The sequence below is a fragment of the Camelus ferus genome, chromosome 12 (genome assembly GCF_009834535.1).
Source record: "Camelus ferus isolate YT-003-E chromosome 12, BCGSAC_Cfer_1.0, whole genome shotgun sequence".
NCBI lineage: Eukaryota > Metazoa > Chordata > Mammalia > Artiodactyla > Camelidae > Camelus > Camelus ferus.
Window position 1 is genome coordinate 46,524,932 of NC_045707.1, and position 27,548 is coordinate 46,552,479.

General features: G+C 42.1%; 1 protein-coding gene across 1 annotated transcript in view; it reads right to left on the bottom strand.

Moving 5' to 3' along the window:
* Positions 1–27,548, bottom strand: part of PLXNC1 (plexin C1) — a 139,006-nt gene that overhangs the window by 77,243 nt on the left and 34,215 nt on the right. Inside the window, 2 exon segments of the mRNA XM_032493616.1 lie at positions 1,392–1,539; positions 8,652–8,766. Of these exon segments, the coding sequence (XP_032349507.1) occupies positions 1,392–1,539; positions 8,652–8,766 (263 nt within the window).

A 27,548-nucleotide genomic window follows, 5' to 3' on the forward strand; every position in this document is an offset into this window, starting at 1 on the left:
AGGTGACTTTTCAAAGCAGAAGGACGAGGCTACAGGATTTGGTGAAAGGGGCGAGGCTACTGTTGGCCACAAAGGTTTGGCAATGGCCACTGGCTGGGTGAGTGCACAAGGTGGGAGGTGGATTGTGCACTTGCTCAGGATACACAAGGCATTCAGAGAAAAGGGCAAGCAAAGGGTCGGGTGCAACTGATGGAGGCTCTAAAAGCAATCAACTAGCCTTCCGAGGTAATCTCAAATACTTCAGAAGTATATTTTATAGGTGAGCAAGACCTGCCTTTTAATAACCATGAACTTGACTCTACTTTTAGTCTTTCTCATCCAAAGGGACTCAGGAATCCTCCGTCTGTCCATTGTAATTCCTAACCATCCGTTAAATCCATCCATTTCTCTCCATCCCTATCTGCCTCCAACTACTTCAGCTCTCAGTCCCCTTCACCTGGATCACTGCAACAGCTTTCCTTTTATCTGATCTTCAGAACTTCCTCGCCTCCACCAGCCCCATTCTCCACGTGCAGCCATTCATTTGACAAAATGTATTGATCATAAATGGATACATTGTGCCAGACACTTTGTAATGTCTTTGGTATTCATTTTCTATCACTCCGCTTTCTACCTGTCCTGATCCCATTTGCCTTGGCCATAAAGAACCTCTTTTGGCTCCTCAAACAAAGATTTTCTCTCCTGGCCATCACACTGGTTGGTCTCTGCTTGGAATACTCTTCCCCTTCTTTGTCCGGATCAACCCTGCTCATCCTCCAGGAAGATTTCCTTGTCCCCTCTCCTACCCACTAAGTCCAGTTAGGTGCCCTTTTCATGCACTTCACATGGTGTGCTACGTGCCCTGCATGCTACACATTGTGCTGTAATGTGCTGTTGACTTGTCTCTACCCCAAGAGGCTATAAATACCGTGAGCAAGGACCAGGTCAGTCTTTTTTGGTCACTGTATCCCTATCACCTAGCACATAGATGCTCAATAAATACTTCTACATGAATGAATGAATGCAATGAACTAAACATGATAGAATATTGGCCATTCTGTTTTCTCATCTCACCAATGGCATTCCCAGCTTTTCAAATCTCTGAATTATCGGAACCATCTGGGTAGCTCAGCTCAATGGTCTCTGGCTTGACTCCATTTGCCTAATCAACTTACCCTCCTCCATCATTCTCCAGTCACACGTGATAGTGGCGTCCTGCAGTCAAGGGATGAGTAAAGCAGAGGTGGGAGTGACCAAGGGAAAAAACAGGAAGCAGGGAGTAGGGGGAGAGTGAGTCTACAGGGTGGGACTCTGAAGAGTCTCTCATTTAACTGGCTTCCCAGGCAATCTGAACTCAGGAGCTACTCTTGCCTTCTTCACTCTCTAACAGAAAAACAGCAGAGTACACTTGCCTTTGTAGATTGCTCTGGTCGGGATGCTGCAGGTGCAGGTCTCATTGGATACGCTTTTGCCCTCGCAGAGCATCCTGCCGGTGTCCACATTCTTCACTACGCACTCTGAGTGTCTTGGAGAGAAGCTTCCCACCACGGTCACTGTCGTCTGTGTGGGGAAAATGATTCAGGAAACAAATCATTGTTTTTCTATCATTTCCACCCATCCTAGTGCCTTAAATGAACTCATCCTCTGACCTGCCATAGAATGAGAATTTCTCAGATTGCTGATGCAAAGAAAGAGATGTTTTATTGGCTATTTAATTTGCTCTTTTGTGAACTGAATATGCATATTCTTGGACCATTTTTCTGCTTTGTATGTATTTTCCTTATCAATTTTAAAGAGCTCTTTGTATAGCACAGATATTAATCCTTATCTGTCGTATTTCCAACACATATTTTCTCCTAATCTACTGTTTATCTTGCAATTCGCACATGTGGTATCTTTTACCCTACACGATGTGTTTTTATGTAATCAAATACAGGGTTTCTTGTCTTGGTTATAAAGTTCTTCCCAAACCCTTGCTTATATACACGTATTATTCCACCATCTTTGTTGTTTTATTTTTTAAACTTATGTCTTTAATCCATCTGGAATTTATTTTTATATATAGTATAAGAGTCCAACTTTATTTTTATCCAGATAGTTAATCAGCTATGTAATAACCATTTACTAAAAACAAGTTTTTTCCCACTGAACTGAAATACCACTTTTGTCATATATTAAATCACCATATACCTGCAAGCTATTTCTGAACTTTGCACTGTTCCAATTATCTATTGATCTACTTCTATTCCAATGTCATCACATTTTTACTACTGTGGATTTAAATATATTTATGGCAACCTATTTTTATTTTCATAGTTTTTTTTTTAGCATTTCCTATACATTATTGTTCCATATAAACTTTAAGACCATTTTATCCAAATAGGGTGAGAAGACTATAAGTTTAACTGGAATTGAACTAAAGGTATGCATTAATTTTAGGATATTTTGTATCTTTATGATGTTAAATATTCCCATCCAAACACAAATTTTTTTATTTATGTTTAGCCAAAAAAAAAAAAAAAAAAAAAAGGAGAAAAGAAAAAGTAAAAAGAGGAAAATTAAAGAAAATAATATGCCAGTGGGAAATGCTTTTTGCATCAGGGGCCTGAAGGGAATCTGGTGGAGAAATGGGCTAAGTATTAGGAAGCTGGAAGCACAGGAAGTGAGCGGTAACCTTATTACCCATGATGAAGACACTACCCACACAATCTTGCGGTGTCCACCTGCTGTTATACTTCTGACTGCCCTCCACTCAGACTCTGCATGGCCAGCTAAGAACCTGCTGTCTCTCCTCCTCTGATAAACTTGCTAAATCTTTTCTAGCCCTGGGATTTTACCCTCATCTTTCCATTTTCAAAAATTTCTATTTCTAAGCCCTAGAATCATGCTGGAAGAACACAAGTTCACACAGTCCAACTTTCATTGACCAAGAAGTCAATGGTTAGAAGTCCAACCGTCTCTAGGGGACCTGAACATCAAAATGAACCCCAAACCACTCCTACCAGCCCATCTTCAACACCTGGCTGAACTCTCGTTCATGCTTCAACCCAGCATTTCTATCTGTTCTGCACACCTGAGAATAGGCTCTTAACACACATTATCCTGTGTGTGTATGTGTATGTGTGTGCGTATACACACATACACACACACCTTGAATTGAATTCATTGCTCAAATACCACAACAAAAGAATCAGAAAGTGTTTTAAAATCCTACTTTGATTAGCTGCTTTAAATTTTCCACAGTTCCTTCCAGTTTCCATACACAAAGTAGTTACCTAATTGTAATCATTAGTCTGTTCCATAAGCATTCATCAAACTTTTAAAATTTGTCAAGTGCTACACAAGGTATTGAATACTTTGTGAACCAAAGAGCTACAGTCATCCTTGCCCTTAAAGAGCTTATAGTCTAGTAGAAGTATAAGAAAGTCACTAGATGAAAATTGGAGGGCCACTCAGTATTAGGAGATCATTAAGAGATGATAGAAGCCTGGGCTAGGATGGTACAGTGGAAACGGAAAGAACTGACAGCTTCAAGATACTCTTCAGAGGTAGCATGGGCTGGGATTGGAAGTGGGACATGTGGACATGGAGGATTTGGTGAGCACATGGGTGAACAGAGATACCATATATTGTAATGGGACACACTAAGCAGGAGACAGACTTTGGGTGGAAAAGTCAAGACTTCAGTTTTGGATATGTTTAGTTCAAGATACCTGTGTGATAATTAAGAGGATATGATCCTGGAGCTCAGGAAGGGAATCTAGGCTGGAGAAAAAGAAGACATGGACATAGAGATGGTATATAAAGCCATAGGAGTGGATTGTCTGTGGACAAAGTATAGAGGCGAGGAGAGAAGATCCAAAACTGGGGAAACAAGTCCAATATTTAGAGTCAGGGAGAGAAGGAGACAGCAAGGGAGGCAGAGGCACGGCCAGGAAGGAAGGAAGAGAGCATGGAGAGGGTGTGCCGTGGAAGGCAATGGAAGAGAATCCCAAGAATGCAGCCAAAAGGCCAAGTAAGATGAGGACTAATAGTGCCTGCTGGAATGGCTCAGTGGAGCTCAGTTTCAGGGGAACAAGGGGCAGAAGTTGGAGTTGATCAGAAAATAGGAGACAGTAATTTTTTTTTTTTCAAATGCAGTGCAAGGAGAGGGTATCCAGGGAGTTGAAGGTATTTTCGGTTTCCAGGCAAGAATGGTTAAAAAGCTGATGCCTTAGCTTAATGAACCCAACGTAGGAATCCTATCAGGTTAATAGCTCTTTCTTGAATTAAGCTGGACAAAGAGGGAATGAGGGGGATGGGTATATAGCTCAGTGGTAGAGTACATGCTTAGCATGCACGAGGTCCTGGGTTCAATCCCCAGTACCTCCACTGAAAAAAGAGAGAGAGAACGAAGACCCAAAGGGTCAGATGAAATATAAAGTCTGAGTGTTAATTAGCTAGTAATGTCCATAGGGCCAAAGAACTTCCTGCCACATAACATACTACCAACAGACCTTATTTTATTGAACCTTTCCTCTTATTGCCACAGTTTGGTTATTTCCAAGTTTCTAATTCTATAAATGCGGCTGCCGTAACATCTCTACACTTACGGTTTTTCTTCTTCCAAATTACTTTTCAGAAGTCTTAGCCTGGAGTTAGTGCTTTAAACAGAATGAATGTATTTATGACTTTTGAAACATACTGCCAAATTGCTTTCCAAAAAGGTTGTGTTAATTGGCATCACCATCACTAGGTGTTAGCATACCTTACTTTCACTTTAATTTGTTCTTATTTGACAACTGGTGAGGATGAATGATTTTCCGTATCTATGTCTAACCCTCTAAACCTCCTTTTGTGAGAATACACACTTCTGCCTGCTTACTTTCTGGTGTCTGTTTTTCTTTTTCATTTCTTCTAGCTTTAGTATTTTGAAATTAATATTTTGCCTGTTGCAAATATTTCCCTGAAGTATGTGCTTTAGTCGTCTTATTTTTGTCATATAGATTTTTTTAAAGTATATGAATACTTTTCTTTTGCTATTACATAACATACTGCTTCAGAGCCAAGAAAATTATACTTCTATTATCTGATGCTCAATTATTTTCTGTGCTAGGTTTTTAGATGGATTTCTTAATTAGACCAAATTTTATCTTTATATTCAATGTAAAAAATGTGAATTAAATTGTTTCCATATCATAAGCCAATTATTTCAGCAACTTTTATGAAATAACTCACTTGTTTCCTCCTAATTTGTGACAAATAATCTTTAAAATTTTTACATCTATTTCTGAGCTTTCTACTCTATTCCATGGATCTACATTCCTATTTATAAACCAGAGTCCTGGCCTGAATTATTGCCAATAATATACATGTTTACAATCATCTGGAAATGGTCTTGCTTAAATAAAGTTCTGTTTTTTCAATATATATCTTGTATATTCTTGACCAGTTCATATTATTCCAGATGAATTTTACATTAATTTTAAGACAAAGCCTATTCAAATTTTCACTGGGATCACACAAAATCTAGAAGACATATTGAGGCAGAGTGACATTTTTATGATATCTTCCCTCCAAGAAATGTAATTTACATTTGGATATATTTAAGATATGTTTCATATCTTCCAAGAAAATATCTTGTGGAATTTTTATTATATTTTTATATTTGCTTATGCTTTTAGCTAATAAGTCTTCCCTAGTATGAATTGTAAATAACCTCGGTAGACCACTGCCCCACTATCTAATTATTACAGAACGTGCTTAAGGCAAGCTGTTGCATAGCCAGAATTACTGTTTTTGGTAGCTGGCTTCAACATATATCTCATAGTAAAAGTAACTTTAAAATATGGGGTATATACCTCACTCTTTAAGTTTATTCTGTTGTTTTTAATGAATAAGATCTTTTATTAATGGATGGTAACAGTCTGTACTACATGTAGTAAGCTTACTGATACATGAATATTCATTGAACATGTAGAACTTTATTTTACCTTTATTAATCAGAATAGTTTTAAAAGCTAATGTATTTAGAATTTACAGATATATAACCACTTAAGATCAGCAAATAATGATTATTTTCTTCTATTCCATTCCAATAATTATTTCTATTACTTGTTTCTTGTATTACTGCACTGGATACAACTTTAAAACAACATTGGTTGTATCAATGACAGAGGAACTCCATGTTTCCGTTCTGATTTGTAAAAGAATGTTTCTAATCTCTCCCTTAGGAACCATGCTGTTTATAGAAAGTATTTTTATTACTATACCTTTTCTGTTTTTAATCAGTATAAGCCATTTTTATTGAATGTTAGAATCTCTCTATAGGTATACAAATAAAATTTTACATAATGCAAACGTGGGATGCTACACATCCTTTTTTTGTGTTTGTCTGTGTATGTAAGAATTTCAGTTTTCTTTTTCTTTTTTACTTGTCTCTGACCTTCCCTCTCCACTACTTCAGTCATTCCATCAGGGGAGCTTATGTTTATGACCTAGTATGAATTCTTCCGTATTTTTCTCCATGCTTAAATAATCAAATAGCAACAATATACATAAACACATACAGGGACATTTTTAGGTCAATGTAAGATCATGTTGTAATACTTTCCTGCATCTTGATTTTTTACTCAACAAAAACTCATGAAATCCCTCCAAGACAATTGGAATTGCTCTAAATATTTCTTTTTAATGCGAGTTTCGTGATGAGGATATACTATCTCCTAATTGTTTTGTGTAAAGAGACAAAGCTTCTTGGAAACAGAGGCTCTGTATCATATGGGCTTTTTCCATACCTAGAAAGTTACTAGAATGTTACTAGGCACATGATGGGCAGTTAGCAAACACTCTTAAACCAAGCTAATAGAAATGGTGAAAATCATAGACTGCCATCTCTATAGGTTCAGGATAAGGAATTACTTAAGTAACTGAAGATCTGAGACTTTCAGGCAAGTCACAGATAACCATAAGGACAGGAAATATTTTGAAATAATATGACCAAGAGACGGGGTCAGATATCTTATCAACATTACTAAAATCATCAGCCCAAAGTTGGTTTCAAAGAATAGCTTTACTCAAATGACTGAACTCTTACCTCCTTTACCTTGACAATGGTGGTAGGCTGGAGAGAGTGAGGTAATGGCTGTGTGGGAAGACTCTAGAGGGATTAGGGTAAACCACAGTGGGACTCAGGGTGGGGAAGAAAGCACTAGTGGTTGTTTGGGTAAGCATGCTTTGTAATGTTCCAGACTAGATGTGAATGGTGATTAATTTATACGCATGAACTCAAAGGTAGGTAAGCAAATTGCGTGAGCAGCACTTTTTATTCAACGACCAAATTTCCCTTACTACACTCACCTGAAGTATTACCCTTAAAATTTTCAAAATGATAAAGGAAAAAGAGCCTTGTGGAATTTTAACCACTCACTGGAGTCCTGGGTGTACTTACTGATCATGGTATTTTCTACTAGTTTCTATCAGCACCAACGTCAGCTATTTTCCAGACTGATAAGAGCAATAAAAACTTGGCCATACCTATACTTACATGCTTAAGCATTTTTCTCACAGAATCTATTCACTCTGGCTCAGGGCTGGTGGAGGCCTGGATGAAGGGTCTGAAAGGGTTTTTTTTGGCATCCCCTACCAACACACCCTCCACATCCCTGCCCACACAAGGACAACAGAAAGTGACAACAGCAAAATAAGTTTAGACCCATGAGTTCTGATCAGTTCTGACGTGAAAGCTTGATTCCATTACTTATCATTCATTAAATGCTCTGGCTCTCCTTTATTAAATGTTAAATCATCTTAAATGGTATGGTTCTTGCTATTTGAAATGGCAAAGTGTAAGGGGAAAGAGAAAGTGGCCCATTTCCTTGTTAATGTGGCATTCAAATAAAACAGAGTGAGCTCAACAGACAGGTCAACTGGCTGCTGATGGGGATTTTGTACAGTTATTCATAATACAAGAGCTGTAATTAGGAAGAAAATGTCTCCTTACAGCCACTGAGATAGCAAAGCAGGAATTCCATTCTTCCGCATGGGGCGCAGTTGGTATGTGAATCAGAACATGCTTGACTGGGCTCATGTTGCTTCCTGTCTCTCATCCAATGGCAGGGCTGATGTGCTGGCCCTGGTGGACCTGCCACGGCCAGAACCCACTGACTTTCCCAGGGACCCTACTTGCAATACGCATGCCCACATTGGTTTCTCTCCTGCTCTATCAATACTGCCTGAAGCCAAGTCCACAAGACAGTTGTAGAAGCAGCCTGAACACGTCAGGAAAATGAACCATAAACCAAAATTCTACACTTAAGCCACATTTAAGGAGTCTTGTTGCTCATAAATCTGAATTTCTTTTTTTTCCCTCTCTTTTTATTAATATGTTTTTCTACTACACTAGTAGTCCTTCCCTTCCTCGGTTTCAACAAATGAAGGTCATCGTCAGCTCCACAAGATGACAAACTCCACGAGGGCAAGCCCATGATTCAATGCCCTGTTCTCCACTACATCCCCATTATCTTTCAAAGCAGGTGGCATCTGGCAGGCTCTCCATAACAGGTAACTAAATGAGTGGGCTCTCACAACTAAGCTTATTTTATCGCAAAAAAGATAGTTTATACACAGAAGGAAGTTAGCATGAGTTGTGTAAAATGAGACAGTAGAGACAAATTAAAAATCTTTCCTCTTACCTTATCTCTACTACTTCGAGACAGGTGAATTTGAGGGCATTTTTTCGCTCCGGATGAAATATCCAGCCAGTTTTCTGAGTTCTTTAAATGCACACAATCTTCTTTAAAAGTACACCTGTCAAAAAAAAAAAAAAAAAAAAAAAAGAAAAGAAAAAAAGGCAGCAAAAAGAGCAACCCCACACATGCATTAGTTAAAACTTTCTCGTACTTGGCTTCAGTACAAAATGCCAGACTTTGTATAGTGGATTATTGATTTTGAGCAAGAATAAGAACACGATGCTAAAACCATGAAAAGCAACAGGAAACCAGCAGAGTGCTTTTTCCATCATGTCTGAGAGCAGAGAGCAAATGTGGACATGTTGAACTTAGACTCCTGAGCCATCTCTCAAGATGACATTGCCAAATAGATCCAAAACACATCCTCTTGTGGATGCTAAAATTAAAGAGCTCCCTTCCAGAAAAACCTAGCACAGCACAGCACAGCCCAAGAAAGGGATTACATATAGAATACATTTTAGGTTTGCCATTCCTTCCCAGAATATCAACCCATTGTGTAATTTTTTTGTTCTTTAAAAAAAAAAAAAAGCTGCCATTTTGTGCTTTGCAGTATGATAACTAAATAAAAATATTACAAGGGCAGAGTCTTCCCAAGAATTTGATAAGACATTCCATAACCATCTGCTACATAACATTTATTTAGACAGATACCAAATTATATCAAGAGATATTGGGTGAAACACTTTCCAGGGCTACTTTCCCAAGTCAGCCAGCTCAGAGGATGCCCGCAAATAAATCTTAAGCTGTGGCCAGGACCAACAACTTTGATAAACACGATCAGAAACTGACAGGCGAGATCACTGCTTTGCTTGATGTCTCGATCACTCTAGGTCATGCTCACTTCCAGAAGGGCCACCAACTTGACAAGAAGAATGAACACCAAGGGCCACATGATTTCCAAGTGGTGCTGAGCCCCATGGACGTTCCACTGAACAGTATCAAGGACAGAACAAAGCATCCCTGTTATCTATGCCTCCTCCAGGCCTAAGGTTAAAATGAAGCGGTGGGGTAGAACCAGTGACAGTTTTAAAAGAAACTGAAAATTCATGAATCACAGGAGATTAAAAAGCAACTCAATGATAACCACATTCAGCTGTGGGGAGTCCCTGAAAGGATGTGAGTGGAGCCAGGTGTGGTCCCAAACAGTGTGCTTGACTTCACAAGCGTTTTATTTCTTCTTCTTTCTCTTCTCTCTCTCTATTTTTAATTCTTAAGAATTTAAGCCCCATGGCTTCGTCTTTGAGCACTGCGCTAATTTGAATATGACAAAAATAGAACAGGAAGCCAGTGAGTTTCATTAAGCATCATCCCCCAGCGCAATACTTCCAGCGTGTCATCATATTCTAATATTTTGGGGAACCCAGCTCACAGGGAGCACATCTGGGTCCAAACGCTCCTACATCTGTGTCAGTTCCCTCACCAACATCATGACCATGGGGATTTTCATCAGCAATCCTCCAAAGCCATAAATTTATCTGACCCTGGATGGCTAGTTCGTCCGTCACGGACGTTAAGTTCAAATTAAACCTCTCAATATCAGGGCGAGCCTGCACTGGAGGGACATGTGCTGCTGGATTCAAACACAGAGAATGACAGGGCTGGGTCCCTACTTTGTATTTAAAAGAGATGCTGACGGACAAAAGCTACCTGCCTCTCAGGGACATTCTGGTCTGTATAAGGCACTTCCTTTGCCTAAAGAAGAAGAGGAAGGGGAAAAAAGCCAGAGAGACTGGAGAACAAATATTTTTGTAGGCTTTTAATACTGCCTGGGGGTCAAGGCCTGAGGCTGCCAAAAAAACAAGTGTAAAATATTTCATACAAATAGTGCTACAATTTGCCAATCTGTAGGCAGAAAACAGTGATGCCACTGAGTTATCACTCCCTTTTCTGAACTCCTATAGAATTTCTTGTCGGAACCACACATTTTGGTATTTAATCATATGCTGCCTTGAATCACAACTTAATTGTTTCATACATACATCTATGTCATTCCCCCCAAGTAAGCTGTAAGCTTCTCAGAGGAAGGGAGGATGTCTCTAACACTTCTTCCACAGATCCTTCAGTGTCTGGCAGCATGATATGCAAATACTAGGGTTTCAATAAATATTTTTGAATGAATGGATGAAATATGAAATCTCTATAGGTCCTACCTGTAGGTGATTTTTCTTTCTAGAGTTTCCTCATGATTTATGTCTGACTCCTACTTATAGCAAAGACACTGTTTTTAATGTCAGCTAATCTGAATCTGGAGCCAGAGAAGGAACAAATTAGAAGTGGAGGTTTTCCTTTCATGTCTTGGGGAAAAATATATGTAATAGGCCTTACATTTCCTATTTTGTATAAGGTAAAAATAAAATTTAACCATGTTAAGCAATTAAACCTAAATTCCTTGTTTATAAAATACCTCTGAAATGTCTATGCTCTCATTCCTTGTTTCTCATCAGTTGAAAAATAAAAATAAAAAAATAAAAAAGCAAACCATGACACCAAGAATATAGAACCAGATGGTCAAACAACATCTTATTAATTCTCCAATATTGCAGATTATAAAATCTTCATGACAGCACATTATCCACATATTCAAATTTCTTAAGGAGGGGGAACAGATCTTATAGCGCCCACGTTTTAGTAAACAAACCCAGTTACTCTGAAATGGTCCCCTTTTGAAAGCTATCACTCTCATTCCTACGTATCAGTGAAAGCGATGGTCAAGTGATAGACACTTAAGCCTCTGTCCAAATAAAATTAAAATCTCATTGTCAGACACGACTCTTGGTGAAGTCTCAATGAGGCGCTCTCAAAAAGGCTGATCTCTTAACTGGCTTCATTTCCATTTCTTCAGGCCACAAATAAGAAGAAAACTGGATTCAAATAAGAATGAGGGCATTCTGAAAAAAACTGAAGATATATATTTGCTTTTCTTATCTTATGCTATGGCCCCATCCTCTACAGAGGGTCTATCCCCAAATCCTAAGTATTTTATTTTTCTAGTCCTTATTTCCAGCTAGATCTCATGCCTACAAGATAAAGCCAATGTGCAGATATTAGTCTATATGCAAATTAGAAAACAGAACAAGCTCAAATGCAAAGAAATAATTGCCTGAAGAAAAACAAACTTTTGGTAGGTGAAAACAATTTAGTGAATGAAACTACTTAAGAAGGCTTGTTTAAAAAAATCTGCTATAGAGCTTAATCTATCCAAAATAATAAGAGTTTAGTATTACCACTCAACTATGTAAGTATGTGGACCACCCCTAATTCATAAAAAAAAAAAAAGTATGTTCAGAACTTCCCTGGGCCCTGACTTATGAACAGAGAGAGTCCAGACCCTTGTTTCCAAGTTTGCTGTTTGGAATTCAGAAAGTGTTTGCAAACAGTGGCTTTGCTTCCTGTGGAATCTGTCTAAACCCTGATGTCCCTGAGTAGCTACCCCACCACGTAACTGCGTGGAGAAACGCCCTGGGCCTGGCACTGCTCTGAGTGTTTCTGGTTAGTTACAGTCCTCTGCTATTAGTCCTCACAACCACCTAATTCTATAGCGATGAGACAGCGGCTCAGAGAAGTGCTATAACGTGCCAAAGTTGCACAGCTCCACGTGGCAGAAGTCTGGCTTCAGAGCCACACTCTTGGTCACTGGGCTGCATGGTCGCCTATGAGCCCTGACTGCCATTTAATAATGTACACAAAAGAACAACGCTCAGAGTTCCTCCTGGCTTCCTGGGGCCCCAGCAGTGTTTGGAGGGTGGGGCTGGGTCAGAATGAGGTAACGCAGATGAGGCCCCAGGGACCAGAGAATAGAGAAGGCTTTTAGGACGAAGAGGGGAGCAAGGATTTGGGAGGGAAACACAGAAGTGGGGAAACTGAGAGTCCTCTAATTTTCATCCATCAGCCCTGAATACAAAACATCCAACTGCAGGTTAAAATTCCAGGAGGCCCCCAACTCACAAAGCTATTGTGTTTCAAAATTTTGCTTGCAAACCATCTGTTTGTAATACGGAATACTTTTCTCCCCATAGAAATAATGTTATAAACAGTGATTAGGTTTCCAGGTTAGCCCACAAAACCTATTTATCTGTAATGGAACTTCAATTCTCTATATTTGCAACCTAAGAGTAGCAGGAAACAATGAGACTGAAGCCATTTGCATTATATAGCAGTTTTTCTTCTTACTTGTGTTCCTGCTCATCTGGTAGTCTGGGAACAGTGCCCAGCTAGATCAACTTTTAAATTTATTACTACAGTTTTGTATTTATACAGTATTTCTATTTTTTAAAGAGTATGGCTTAAATTATTAATTGTTTTCATGCCAACGTAAAGACCAGGGAGACCCACCTTTGAAAAGGAGTTGATGTTCTCAGGCAGGTAAATGCCTATGGGATGTGCTGGGGGACCCTGAGACTCTGATTCTATTAGACTAGAATCTCTTAGTAAAAATTTACCACTTACTCAACCTTGAAATAGAAACTCTGAACTCAGAAATGTAACTTCTACTTTCTGCCACTCGAATTTCATCAGCATCCTCTAATCTAATTGTTCACCAAGAGCAGACAGTCCCTGAAGTAAACTGATAACTAAATATCAGGTAATTGGCTTGAATGTGAGGGTTGGGGTGACCTGTTCCAAAGATTCTACACTGATATAACATCAGAAAACTTTTAATAAGAAAATAATCCAGCCTCTCTCTCAGAGAACAGGAGACTGTGTACACGCTGGGGTAGGGGGAGGTTTTGCCACAAGAGCATCCCAAGGTCTTCTGCTAAGTGATTTGAAACAGATGTCTACAATTTTAGGAAACGCACGGAGCCCAGAGGAGGGGCCAGGTGTTCCCCAGAATCGAGGGACTTTTATTAACATCATCAGCCCATGAGATGAAGAAACCAATCTCAACTGAATAGAATAGGAAGTCTCTGTGACAAACTATACTCTGAATTCAAGGCCTCCAGAGTCAGTGAGGGGGAATGCCAAAATACAAGACCAAAATAACTTGCCAGGAAAGCTGAAAAATTGGATCTTCATCACTGGAGCTGAGAGTCAATCTACATAAGAAAATTATGCTAATAACAGAGACAATTTAGAAGATTTTTTTTTAAGTGAAAACAGTTAACATGCCAGGAGATGACGTTCTTTCACATGATTTGATTCATTTATTCTTCACAATTCTATGAAGTAGCTACAACAAATTTCCCTGCTTTACAGAGGAGGGAAACTGAGGCATGGAGGCTCCATATTGTTTTCCCAAACTCACAGAGTCAGTAAGCAGAGGGGCTCAGGTTCAAAACCAGGCAATGCAGCTTCCAAGTCCACAGTCTCATCTACTAGTGTGTATTGTCCCTCCCAAGGGCTCTCACTTACTGAGCCCTTCCCAGGGGCCAGGTACTGTCCCTAGGGCTGTCCAGGAATTAACTTGTTGATCCTACAATTACCTCAGGAAGATTTTATTGTTACAGCTCCATTTCAAAGATGAGGAAACTGAGGTGCAGAGAGGTTCAATGGCATGGTGTGAATTTCAGCAGTCCAGCCCTGGTGTCCACATTCTTACTACTCTAACAAATGCCTCAAAATTTTCAAAGGCTTCCAGGATAGTAATATCATAGAAGTCAAGATAATAGTAAATACATCATCCCAGAGCCTGGGCTAGGTAGGAAAATACAGGTTTTATTCCATTTCTCAGCATTTCTCAAAGTGTGTTGTTTTAGGTGTGAGTGTTAAAGGAGGGTTCTATTGGTAAGAAATTTGGGAAACACTAGTTAAATAAAATTAAACGAGTTTCTCTACTGCAGGACTTTTCAGAGCCTTGAATATGCCTGTGGGCTTTGTAACTTTCCAGGACAAGAATGACTGATGCACTATCTTACAACTTTTTTATTGAGAGTTTAGAAGTTCTAGCCGTGCACATTGGGAAACACGGGCCCGCCTTGATTAACGAGCAGTAATCCAAATGGAAGATCCTAACTTAGAAAACTATTCACCATTTTTGGCTCTTTTTTTCTCATCTTATACATTCAGTTGATCATGACCTATTAATTCCAAGCATCACTCTATGCTGTCTCCTGCAATCCGCCCTCGTCCAGCACCTCTCACCTGGGCTCTTGCAGCAGCCTTCTGACTGGCCTCCCTCCTCCCTGCCTCCAGTCAGTCTCCACACCAACATCTAGGTTATTCTCAAGTACAGAACTGGTCATCTCACTTCCTACTTAAAAATCTTCAATGGCATCCTTTCACCAACATCAAACTCCTCTACCTACATCCCTTTCATGACCTGGAGCCTAGAATACACGTCTCCATGCTCATCTCTTTACCTCAACACTATGATCTAGCCCTTGCCTTCCTCTCCAAACTCATCCCCAGGCAATTGTGGTCTAATAAGTCTGTCTCTCTATGTAGCCTGCAAGCTCCCCAAAACATCGATTGCTAGTATCTAGTACATGGTGCCTCGCAGAGAGTAGTCACTTAAACACATGCAGTGAAGCCTGCCTGGCTCTTCCTGGCACGTGCAGCATGTCCGAGGGCCTGCAATACTTGGTGAAATAGCGTTTAGAGTCCAACATCACCTCCTCCATGTCTGCCCAGCCTCCAGGCAAAGCAGTTGAGCCCTCTTCTGTGTCCCCACGGGCACCTTATACACGTTCCTCTTGTACACAGCACAATGCACTGGCTGCTGATTGCCTGTCTTTCCGATCACAGTGTAAGATCCCCAAGGGAAAGGCCCACCTTATTCACCTTGGCACCACCAGGGCTGAGTGCTCTGTCTGGCATTCCTTCTACAAACATTTAAACATTTACTGAGTGCCCACCAGACTCCAAACACAGTAATAGGCACTGGGGACACATGAATGTCTAAACCAGTCAAAGTTTCCTTCTTAATGAGCTTATGTTCTAGTGAGGCACACAGGCAAAAACCAAATAAGCAGACAATAATTTAAATAGTTTAAAATTGAGGTAAGTCTTCTTTAGAAACCAAAAATATAACAGGGAGGAACTATTTTAGACAGGCTAGTTAAGAGAGATGGCATTTTAGGTCAGATTTCAAGGATGAAAACCATCTAGCCACATCAAGTGTGCTGGGAACAGCACCCCAGGCAGAAGGAGTAGTGTGTGCCAAGACCCTGAGTTCACTCAAAGCTTGGTCCCTGAAAGGAACTGATTAAAGACCAGACTGGCTAGAATTTTGTGAAGGAAGGGGAGAGTGGTTCTGCCAATTACAAGCCAGTAACAATGGGCACATCACATGCCCTCTCTGTGTCTTAGGTTTTCCAGCTACAGAAATGCAGATAATAATGGTTTCTCTCTCATGGCGTTGTTACTAAAATGTACATCTATTTAAAAATGTACATTTATAAAAAGGTATGTCATGGAGTTGTCCCCAAAACGTACATTTAACTGAGGCTTCCAATAAGGCCTCAATAAATATTAGTAGTTGTTATTATATGTATTACACAGGAAAGTGAAACAGAATTTAGGCAAAAATTTGCCTGATATAAGATAAACACACACGAAATGGTAATGATGTGACAGAGGCCAGAGCGGTAAAGTTAACCAGACTGCCCAGTGCATCACTCACACGCACCAGGGCAACAGTCAGCCTGCCTTTTCCATGTGAGGAAGCAGACACAGCTCATACTTCTTGGAAGATTCTTAATCACAAGCTTTCTTCTTCCCAAGACTAAAGGGTTCTTTGGGGTCTCCCCACACCTTGAGCACCAGCTATGAGAGCACTTTCCACAGCGTATTGAAATTATTTGTTTGGTGCCTTCTTCCAACACTAACCTATGAGCTTCTCTGGGGCAAAGCCTCATTCATTTTTGTCTCCCCAGGGCCTAGGTACCAGGCCTGGCTCATGGCTGGTATTCAACAAGCATTAGCTGAACTGGATGAAGAATTAAATTTTCAAGTGACTAAATTCTTGTCTATGTCTCCATGATACCAGCGTAAGTTGTTTCACTGATTTTTGTTCACGGGGCTGGCTAGTTTAACTGGCATGGTGGAAAATCAGCCTTTGTCTTGAAACCTGGAGCTATTTCGCACACATAAAACACATCTGCAGACTGAAACACTCACACAAAAGGGATTTGTAGCCTTCATTGCAAGTGGTTCTTTTGTGGGTGGTGAGTGCAGCAAAAGTCAGTGTTTTAATTTCCAAATGCAAACACAACCGAAGAATTTAAGGGAGGCATTTTCAAAAACAGGTAGCATGGAAATAAAGATGAGGAAAGGACACCTCTTGAGTCATAAAGATCTGGGTTCCAAGCTGCTCTCTCTCTCTCATATTCTCTGTGTAACCTGGGGCACATTCCTTAGCCTCTTAGGACCCCAGTTTCCCCACCACTAAGCAGGTGGCAGTGATAACAACCCCATCTTCATGAGAGCAATACTGAATCCCATGCAGGGCATTTCAGAAATGGTCACTCCAACAAGCAGTCAAATGTTACAAAACGTTACAAGAGCAAAACCACTAAAGATTGGCAGGAGGACTTCCAAGGAAGATCTGAACATCACATTTGAATGTGGAGGAGTTGCTGGGAACAGGACAAGTACCAGGTCACCAAGACAAGTGAAAACAATTGAGTTTTTAAAAAGCCAATCGATACATACTTATGAAATTCAAAGTGCCTGCTGCCTGAGGTAAGGTCATTAAAAAAAAAGATCCATTCCATTAAAACATGTATTTACTAAAAGGGGTGTTCCTAATGGTACCTGTTCGAGTCAGGCAGCACCAATTAAAGAGATGTGAAGGTAAGTAGTTTGGAGGCTGAGGTTTGAGGACCTTAGTTTCCAGCTCAACCAAACAAAACTGGCTTCTGGGTCCAGGGAGCATTCTCCCTGGGCCAGCCACTGACCACTGTCGGGGTGCCTTCATAGTTTCAACCCCTCTCCACCTGCTGCTCTGAAATAAGTAGGATTTATTCACAGCTCCTCTAACAGCTGACAAAAATAATGAAGAAGCCAGGGGACTCAGGTCCACCCAAGACCCTGCTCCAGTGTGAGAAGGCCCAAATCTCTTCCAGCAGCCTTGGTAACCCAGATGCATGGGTACAGCCTCCGCCAGGGAAATTCAGTGATGCCCCAAGGCCCAAACAACATATTCCTCTTTGCTCCCCATTGCTTCCACCCCACAGACACTTGTCCTACTTGCTTCTACACAATTAGTCGGCACAATGGGGTCCTTGCACAAGAAGGAGAGGCCACCCGTAGTCCCATTATTGTCATCATCACTGCCATTAGAGCCGCACTGGACCATGAAGAAGCAACACTGCACAGACTCCAGGCACAAGGACATATCCCAGACTGGAAGGAAAGGAGGGACAGATGTAGAATTAGGACTGTCTTCCATTTCAAACCACCCTCCTGGCCATTCAGCTAGATGAGGCCATAACCTCCAAAGGGGGGCACCCCCAAAGCAGAGTGTGCTCCTTTGGGCTTTGGCTCAGATTCCCCTTTCTCAGTGAGGGCTTCCAGGACCCGCTGGTTGAACCCCTGCTGCCAGCAAGCAACCCTCCTCCTCTGCTTTATTTTTCCTCCTAAGAGTGACTAGATTTGACACACTATTTTCTTACCTATTTTCACACTGTCCATCTTCCCTCACTTAGTGGACTAAATAATGTCCCCTTCCCCCAATTCATGTCCACCCAGAACCTCAGAATGTGATCATATTTGGAAATAGGGTCTTTGCCAATATAATTAGTTCAGGATCTCGAAATGAAATCATCCTGGATTTAAGGTGTTCAATGACTGGACAAAGAGGAAAAGGCCACATAAAGATGGGAGGCAGAGACTAGAGTGATGCTGCCACAAGCCAAGAAACACTAGGAGCCACAAAAAGCTGGAAGAGGAGAGGAAGGATTTTCCCCTCGAGCCTTCAGAGGGAGCATGGCCCTCCTGACACCTTAAGGTAGGGTTTCTAGCCTGCGGAACTGAGTAAGAATACATTTGCATTGTTTTCAGCCACCGAGTTTACAGCTGCTTGTTACGGCAGGTCCAGGAAATATACACCTCACTAGAAGGACCTTCATGAGGGCAAAGATTTGGGGCTGTGCTGTTCACTGCTAGAGAATCCTGGGGTTTAGAACAGTGTCCGGCACACCCTAGGTGCTCAATAAACATCTGTTAAATGATGTGTCAAAGTGGAAGGGTTTCTATAAATCAAGTTGGCCCTAAATTCCATCACCTTTCTTATATATAACCAGTCATCCCTGAAGGGTCCATCTGGACCAGGTGCTCCCCTCTCCTCCCACCACGAGGGATGATGTCTCTTTTTTTTGCTTCTCTTCCCTTTCACTACAACGTTCGGTAAAGGTACTGGCTTGGGAGTCAGAGCTAAGCCTAGATCTGAATCATGACTCTACCACTTGTGCAGCTTGTAGTAAGCAGATTAATGGTCCCCCCAAAGATATCCATGCCCTAACTCTGAGACTTGGGAATATGTTATCTTATATGGTGTGAAGGACTTTGCAGATGTGATTAAAGATCTCCAAATGGAGAGATTATCTTGGATTCTCTGTGTGGGTCCAAAGTAATCACAAGGATCCCCACAAGAGGAGGCAGGAAGGTCACAGTCAGAGACAGAGACGTGATGCCAGAAACAGAATTCCGAGCCAGAAAGATCAAGATGTTACACTGCTGGCTTTGAACACGCAAGAAGAGGCCACAAGCCAAGGAATGCAGGCTACCTCCAAAAACTAGAAAAGACAAGGAAACGGATTCTCCCTGGAGCCTCTAGAAGGAACATATCCCTTCCTACACCCTGGTTTTAGCTCAGTGAAACCCACTGCAGACTTCTGACCTCTAGAACTGTAGGATAATGAATGCTGTTTTAAGCCACCAAAGTTGTTGTAATTTGCTACTAAGTAGGAAGTGAATATACAAACCTAAGGTTGTTTTCTCACCTCAAAAGTAGGTATTGCTGGGGTGTGGGTATAGTCAGTGGTAGAGCACATGCTTAGCGTGTAAGAGGTCCTAGCTTCAATCCCCAGTATCTCTATTTAAAAAAATAATAAACGGAACACACAGGGGCATGGCATCTGATGTGTGATACACAAATTCTCCAGACAAGTGGACCCTGTCTCTTGGCTGGCCCTGGGCACCAGGCAGGCTTCCTGCGGAAGGGGCACTATAACTGTGTTCTGAAGGATAGGTAGGCACATCCTGATGGATTTATCTCCTGAAAAGCCCTCAGTGGCCTTCTTTGCTGCACACTGCCCACCTCTCATGACGGCAGACTGAACCACAGTAACTTAGGTCTCAGAAGAATGTGGCTATGGTTACTATGTACCATGGGTTGTCTTGGTCAAGTTTTCAGACAGTAACAGCCAGTAGGCCTTAGGGTTGATGACTGGCCCTGGCAAGGCTTGCAGAAGGACTGTCTCTTGGGAGAGAGATGGAAGGCAGACCTCAAGACAGGAGAACAATGCAAGAACTGGGTGTGTCTGTAAGCAAATCATTTAATTTGGGGGCACTGGGGATGAATGTTTAGCAGTTAGATTTCAGTTTTTCTCTCCAGTGTTCAAACCCCCTTCTGTTACCCCCGACCCTTTCAGAAAGTCTGTTGTTAGACCAAATTGAGAGATGATCTCGTTCGCAGTGTCATGTGTAGAACAGCCTACTAGCAGATGAAGACCTAAAAACTGCTACCAGGAGCTATCTGAAAGTCTCCCAACTGTCAATGTGGAAGAAACATCTAGAAGAATATGAGCCAATGTTAAATTTATACAAATAATCAAGGGGAGTCTACAGATACCTTATAATTAGTATGTCTGGGGGCTTTGTCCCCACCCTGTACAGATTCTGGGTAGGGTGGAGCATTCCAGGATGGTACAATACAGATGAGTGTGGCCTTCCCATTTTCTGAAGAGGACCCCGCCCTGGTTCCATTACGTGACTGGGACCAAGCCAAGTGGAGCCCTTGAGGTGGTGCTGGGATGGGTGGGAAGGTATGTGAAATTTGGAGAAACAGCTGCTAAGTTGATGATGCCACAAGAAATGTGAGGTAAACTTACTCTTTATAAATTATACTCAAAGACAGTGACCCTAGAGGAGGTAGGAGAGGGAAATGTGGTACAGCTAATGCTTGGGTTAATGCAGTTCAACTGCTGCATTGCCATCAGGATCATCTTTCTAAGACACAAATATGATCATGTCAGCCCTCTGCTGAAAACCCCTTAATAAATTCCCAGCACCAACTAATAAAGTCCAGACTCAGAGCCCTTCCCATCCTGGTCCCTCCCAATGCCTTCCCATCTACTTGCTTCTAGAGCCAGTGCTGGAGTGATATAATTTAATCTGCTGTTCCCTCTAAAGATCTCTTATTGTACTGGTCCTGCTGCCTGAATTGCCTCCCATCCCCTCCTTGCCTTGGTAAAAGTCTACTCAGGCTTCAAGACCTAATTTTAATCTCACTTCCTCTCTGAAGCCTTTCCCAACCTCGGTTACAAACACTGGCTCCCCGTCTGGGCTTCCACCATCATAATAGCTGACATTATTTGAGTGCTGACTACAAACAAGCACTGTGCCTAGGACTACATGCACATTATCGGATTTAATTATCTCAGTAACCCTGTAAGGGAGGTACCGTTACTAACCCAGCTTTATAGAAGAAATCTGGCATAGAGACGTTAAGAAACTTGCAGGTCACACAGAAGCCGGGACTTGATCCCGAGAGTACACTGACTCGGGGACCTGTACTCCTCCGGCTTTGCTGTACTGCTCCTGCTGCCAATGTGGAAGTCATTCCCCTGCACTGCTGGGCATCCCAAACAGGCTAGTCCTCCTACATTCCTGCTCTGCCCCTCTGGTACCCAAGCCAGATACCTGCACTCCTTCCCCTGTAATCACAACAGGAAAGCCCCTGCACTGCTGGGAAAAGAGTTACAACTCGCTCTGCTGCACCTCTGAGACTCAGCCGGCCATCTCTCGGAAGTCTTTCTCCATCTGACTTGTGTACCCATTCTTTGGGCTCCAAAGGAACCGAGTGAATGTTTGGTATCATTTCTTTATATCCTTTGTGAAGATTTAGATCAAAGGAGAAAGAATACATCTTTCAGAAAAACAGTGGCCACCTTGATACTTATTTTTCATCTTATAGCCCTATTTTTAGTGTGTCAGACTCAAGGGGGGATCCAATTAATCACTAAGTCCTGTCAATTCTACCTTCCAAACAGCTCTTAAATCCACCTACTTCTTTCCATTGCCACAGTCATCTCTCTAATTCAGTTCCCAGTCTCTTGCTGGTTTACAACCACCTTCCAAGTGACCTGTCAGCTTCCAGTGGTGTCCTCTCTAGAACCAGATGGCTTGTTCTAAAACACCCAAATGATCTAGTCTGTCTTCTAACTGAAGCCCTGGAAAGGCTTCTCTGAGTCCTTCCAACAAAATCCAAATCCTTTAACATGGGTTACAAGACCCATTCTCACCTGCCCCTGCCTACCACACCACCCTCATTAACCAACTGTGCTCAGCTAGACCATATACTCCAATCACACTGCCAGTCAGGCCTGGCACAGCAGCCTTTTCCTCCAGCCAGCTCCCCACCTCCTTTCTACCTGTACGACATCTGCTCACACTTCAGGTTCAGCTTAAATACCCCTTCCTCCGGGAAGCCTTCTCTGACCTTCTAAGTTCCTGTCAGTTCTCATTCATTCATTTTCACTGCGCCTGTTAGTTTTTTTTATTAAAGTATAATGGACCTACAGCACTATGTTAATTCCAGGTGCACGATATAGTGATTTGATATTTCTATACATTATAAAACAGTCACCACAAGTCTGGTTACCATCTGTCACCATACAAAGCTATTACAATATTATTGACTATATTCCCCATGCTGCATATTTCATCCTCATGACTCATTTATTTTGTACTGGAAGTTTGTACCTCTTAATCTCCCTCACCTATTTCACCCTCCCCCACCCCCGCAACACCCTCCCCTCTGGCAACCACCTGTTTGTTCTCTGTATCTATGACTCTTTCTGTTTCGTTATTTTTGTTAATCTGTTTTGTTTTTTAGATTCTACATATAAGTGAAATCATTCATTTTGTCTTTGTCTGACTATTTCACTAGCATAATACCCTCTAGGTCCATCCATGTTGCTGCAAATGGCAAGATTTCATTTTTTTAAAATGGCTGAGTAGTAGTTCACTGCATCTACACACCACATCTTTATCCATTCATCTATTGATGGATACTTAGGTTGCTGCAATGAACACAGGGAGACATGGATCTTTTTGAATTAGTGTTTTCATTTTTTTCAGAAAAAGACCCAGGAGTAGAATTGCTAGATTGCACAGTAGTTCTATTTTTAATTTTTTGAGGAACCTCCAAAATGTTTTCCATAGTGACTGTACCAATTTACATTCCCATCAGTGCACAAGGGTTCTTTTCTCCACATCCTCACAAAAACTTGTTATTTGTTGGTAAGATATTTTTTACATGCCCCCGTGGAATCCTCCACTTCCTCTGTGCTGACCCTTATTACTCTCTATTTGATTATTTAGTAGGTTGGTGGCTCCTTAAATTATTCAGGTAGACTGGGTTTTTGTTCCCAATTCTTCAGTCTCTCCTGTTCTAGAATTACACATCCATATCCTTTGCCATTAGAGGAGGTGGAGTATTTCTCTACCCCACTGATGTTGGCCTTGGCTGTGTGGCTTGCTTGCCAAGAGGGTATCGGCAAATACGGCTTTGAATGTGCTGCCTAGCTGAGCCTGGGCTCTTGTCCTTCTGCTATCAACCTTGAGAAGCACACATGCAGGACGAGAGACATGTGAAGCTGTCCTGAGTCAAACTCTCCACCTGCAGCTTGATGAAGTGCCCCCACCGCCTGCACCCTCCCACCCCAGCTGGAGCTGACCCATGAGCAAGAAAAACAAATTTTTGTTCTGGTAAGCCACTAAGAATGTGTCTGTTAACACACTGTTATTGGAGCAGAAACCTGACTCATACAGTATCTCTATCCCTCACTAGACTGCAAGTTCCATGTAGGCAAGAAAGAACTGTGTCCCGAACACCTAGCATAGGGTTCGGCACATTGTAGGTGCTCAATAAATACCTGTTGACTGGATGTATGACTGAATGAATGAACACTGGCCACTGACACGTCTGTCTCCCTAGCTGACATGGGAATTCCTTAAGTCCAAATATGGCATCTGATTTCTCTCAATATCACCTAGTCATCTCACTTGCCACATTGGGCTCCTGGTAGATATTCAACAAATATTTGTTGAAATTAAATAAACTGAATTTCGTGGGCTGACTTGGGAATCAGTCTTTAATTTATGACATCGTTTCTATGAGAAAATGCATGCTGAGTGCCAAACTTGCAAATGAACTTTTGGAACCTCACCCGTTCATGGGTTAAGGATTGCCAGTTTTGTGGAAATCCATAACTGAACACATGTGCTATGCTTTGCAATATGGGAGAAACTGAGAAGCTGCATCCAAACCCAAGATATTCAGCCTGCAAAAATTCACTTTCCACCCACACAGACAAATTCAGCATAGGTTGGATTCGAGGTTCCAACAATAAAGTACTAGACTTTTTAGCGCTCGTTGTTTATCTAATTGCTTTTTATCTGCTTATACTGGATGTCTGTTCTTAACATCTGATGAAAAGGAAGTTAAGATCATTTTCTTGCCCTACCCCCCCAACAAATCCACTTTCTGGACACGTATGCAAGAAAGCTCAATCTTCTCAACAGAAAAAATAAATGATTTTTCTAAATAAATCTGTGACATTTAAAATAAACACAGTGGGATGCTCTACAGTTATAAGAAAACATCCCCCTTTAGAATTCCTAATTTTGAATGGTATTGGGACATGAGTCATGGATCTGAGGCTGCTTTATTTCATCTTAGACCAGAACCAAGCCAGTTTGAAACCAAGTGATCTGATATGGCTGGGAAGGACCATCAGTCCACAAATCGAAATGTTTTATGATACTTAACGCACAAGTCTCAGCCTGCCAGTGGGAGTTTCCCAATCACTCAATCAACTCCGTTAGTTTAACATGCATTTTTTGAGCACCTACTATGCATTTGGCACTGTTCTAGATTCTGGGGATACAGCAATGAACGAGACAAAGTCCCCATGCAACTTACATTGTAATCAAGGGAGAAGCAGAGAAAGAAGATCATTTCAGACAATGATGGGGCCAGGAAGGAAATAAAACAATGATGTCATTGTGAGTGAGGCGAGGCTACTTCAGACTGGGTAATCAGAGTTGGGTACCTGATGATCAAGAAAGAGCCAGCCAGGGAAAAATCTGGGGAAGAATTTTCTAGACTGAGGAAACAGCAAGTGCAAAGTCCCTGAGGCAGGAACAAGTCTGGCATATTCTAAAGTCAGAACGAAAGCCAGCGTGGCTGGGGTTGAGTGAACGAAGGAGAGAGTGACACGAGAGGTCCAAGAAATAACTAAGGGCTGGATAATGGGATGCCCTGTAGGCAGGCCCTGGGAATACAGAAGTCAGACTGAATTCTACCATGGAAGCCAGTGGAGGTTTTGAAACTGGGGAATAAAATTATCTGGTTGTGATTTTTAAAAGACCATTCCTCTTGGAGAGTACTGGGGCAGCGGTGAGGAAGCAAGAGCAGAGGCAGGGGAAGCAGTGAGTGGCCTTTTTATGAAAGACTGGAATTCCTTTATCATAGCCCCTCATCAACAAAAGCCCTAACGTCCTCCACTTCTGATTGTTCCCTCCACCTCCCTGCTCTTACTGCAACCAGGCTCTTCCCCTGAAGACACTGCTTCCCCGCAGCCCATGCAAGGGCTGGCTACTTCTCTTCCTTCATCAAATGATTCTTCTTCTTTCCTTTCCAAGCCTGCCCTGCCCCACTGCCTCTATCCCAGCTTTGAAGCTCATGCCATCAGGCCACCAGCCCAGACCCCTCCTTGCTGTGACCATCCACACACCATCCAACATATGTGAACGTCCAGTCTTTTTGTGACTATTTTGTTCCTCACTCTGTCCAACATTGTTCCCATCATCCTTCTTGGTGACAGCTATCTCCACACAGACAACTAACCTGTCTGATACTCTGACACCTAAGTGCCCTGACCCTCTCCGCCAACGGTCTTATCCTGTATCCTACCTCAGCTACACAACCACACCCCGACCTTATTACCAATAACCCCGCCCCCTCCATGACCTTCATTTCAAGCTCCCCATAGTACAACCACAACCCCTTTTCCAGTTCCCCAGGTCCAGCAAGTCTTAAACCCAAAACAGCCTCCAGGGCATAGATCTGGCTACCTTTTCACATCCTTCACTTCTCTCCTTAGAGCTCACTTCCGGCTTAGAGCCCGGGGTCCACTGTCGCAAGTATTCATATCCAAATCATCCACCATCCCTCACAGGCACTCTCGGCCCCGGGTCCCTCTTCCCCCTCTTGATGTACTTCCTGGCAAAGCCCCAGCTCTGGCTCAGGAAACTCTCCCTACCCTACCTTTACACCCACAGAGCCAAACATGCTTGCAAAAGCAAAACCATACGTACGGCTCTCACTTCAAAAGCAAGACCACTGAACTCAAGGGGGCCCTGATGCTCTCTGGCAATCATTCCCCACTTCCCAGGTCCATTCTCTCTTCTCCTTTATTTCATACCTTCTCGCTTCAAACCTCTAGGGCTTCCTCCCTCACCTCATTCTCAACTCATCCTAAGTTACTGAGAAGGATATGAGCCCCGTGAAAGGACCCTGCACATTCCTCTACCACCAACTTTTTCTGAGCCCATAGCCTTCACCTTCCCTCCCATGACCAAGGACGACGCGTCCCCGCTCCTGGCTGAAGCTGCCCCCTACCCCAACCCCCAGCACACGAGATCGTATTTTCTTTCATCCGCTGAAAGAAAACACCTCATAACTCTCTCTCCTGAATCATCAGTTTCTCCATCTCTTCTGGAATTTTCCCAACAGCAAAAAAAGGCACTATTATTTCATGTATCTTTAATTAAAAAAAAAAAAAAGAAACCCAAACTCTCTGGACTCCACTTTCTCCTCCAATGTCCAATCCATTTTTCTGTTGTCTTTCTCAGCAAAGTTCCTCTAAGGAGTTGTCTCTGCTCTGTCCTCGTCTCATTTTCTCTTCCTGCCCTTGTCACAGTCGCCAGTCGTCACTTGCTAAGTCCAGTGGATCTGGACTCTCTTGCCTGACCTCTCAGCACCATCTGGCACAAGGAACCACTCCCTTCCTCCTTTTTTCCCACCTTCTTTAGTTTTTTCTGTTCCCTTTCTGGCTGTTCTCTCCCCCTTTCTGTTTCTTCTCCATCTCCCTGACCCCTAAACACTGCACCACCTCATTGCTCAGTTCTCTAACTTCTTCCCTCCTCAATCTATGCTCCCTCCTTCATCTGATCTTAAGACTTCAGTGCCATCTAAACACTACTAACCTCTAACTCATGTCACCAGCTTGGACAACTCCTATGAACGCCAGACCTGTGTTTGCCAATACAGGAGTCATAGCTGTGGGGGGCTTAATAATCACCACCACCATCAGTCACTGAATTAACTCCTGCATGGGGTTCTACAAATATAGACAGAGAACCCACCTGAATGGAACAGATCAGAGAGATTATGGCAAAACTGCTTAGTGGGTGTGTGACGAAGCAGTGCTTTCACGACCAGTTAATTTCTTAAACTCTAGTCTTGGGCAAGCGACAAGAAGAAAACATTCCTACCCAATTACAATTATTCATGAGAAGCTTCCTGGCCTGGCTTCTTTTGTCTGCCAGTGATTCTGACGGCAACAGTCCAGTAAGGAAGCTCAGCAAAAGGCAAGGGCAATTATGCATCTTGCCGCATCTCAGCTTCCAATTTCCTTCGTGAACTCTTAATTAATTACATCCCCATAT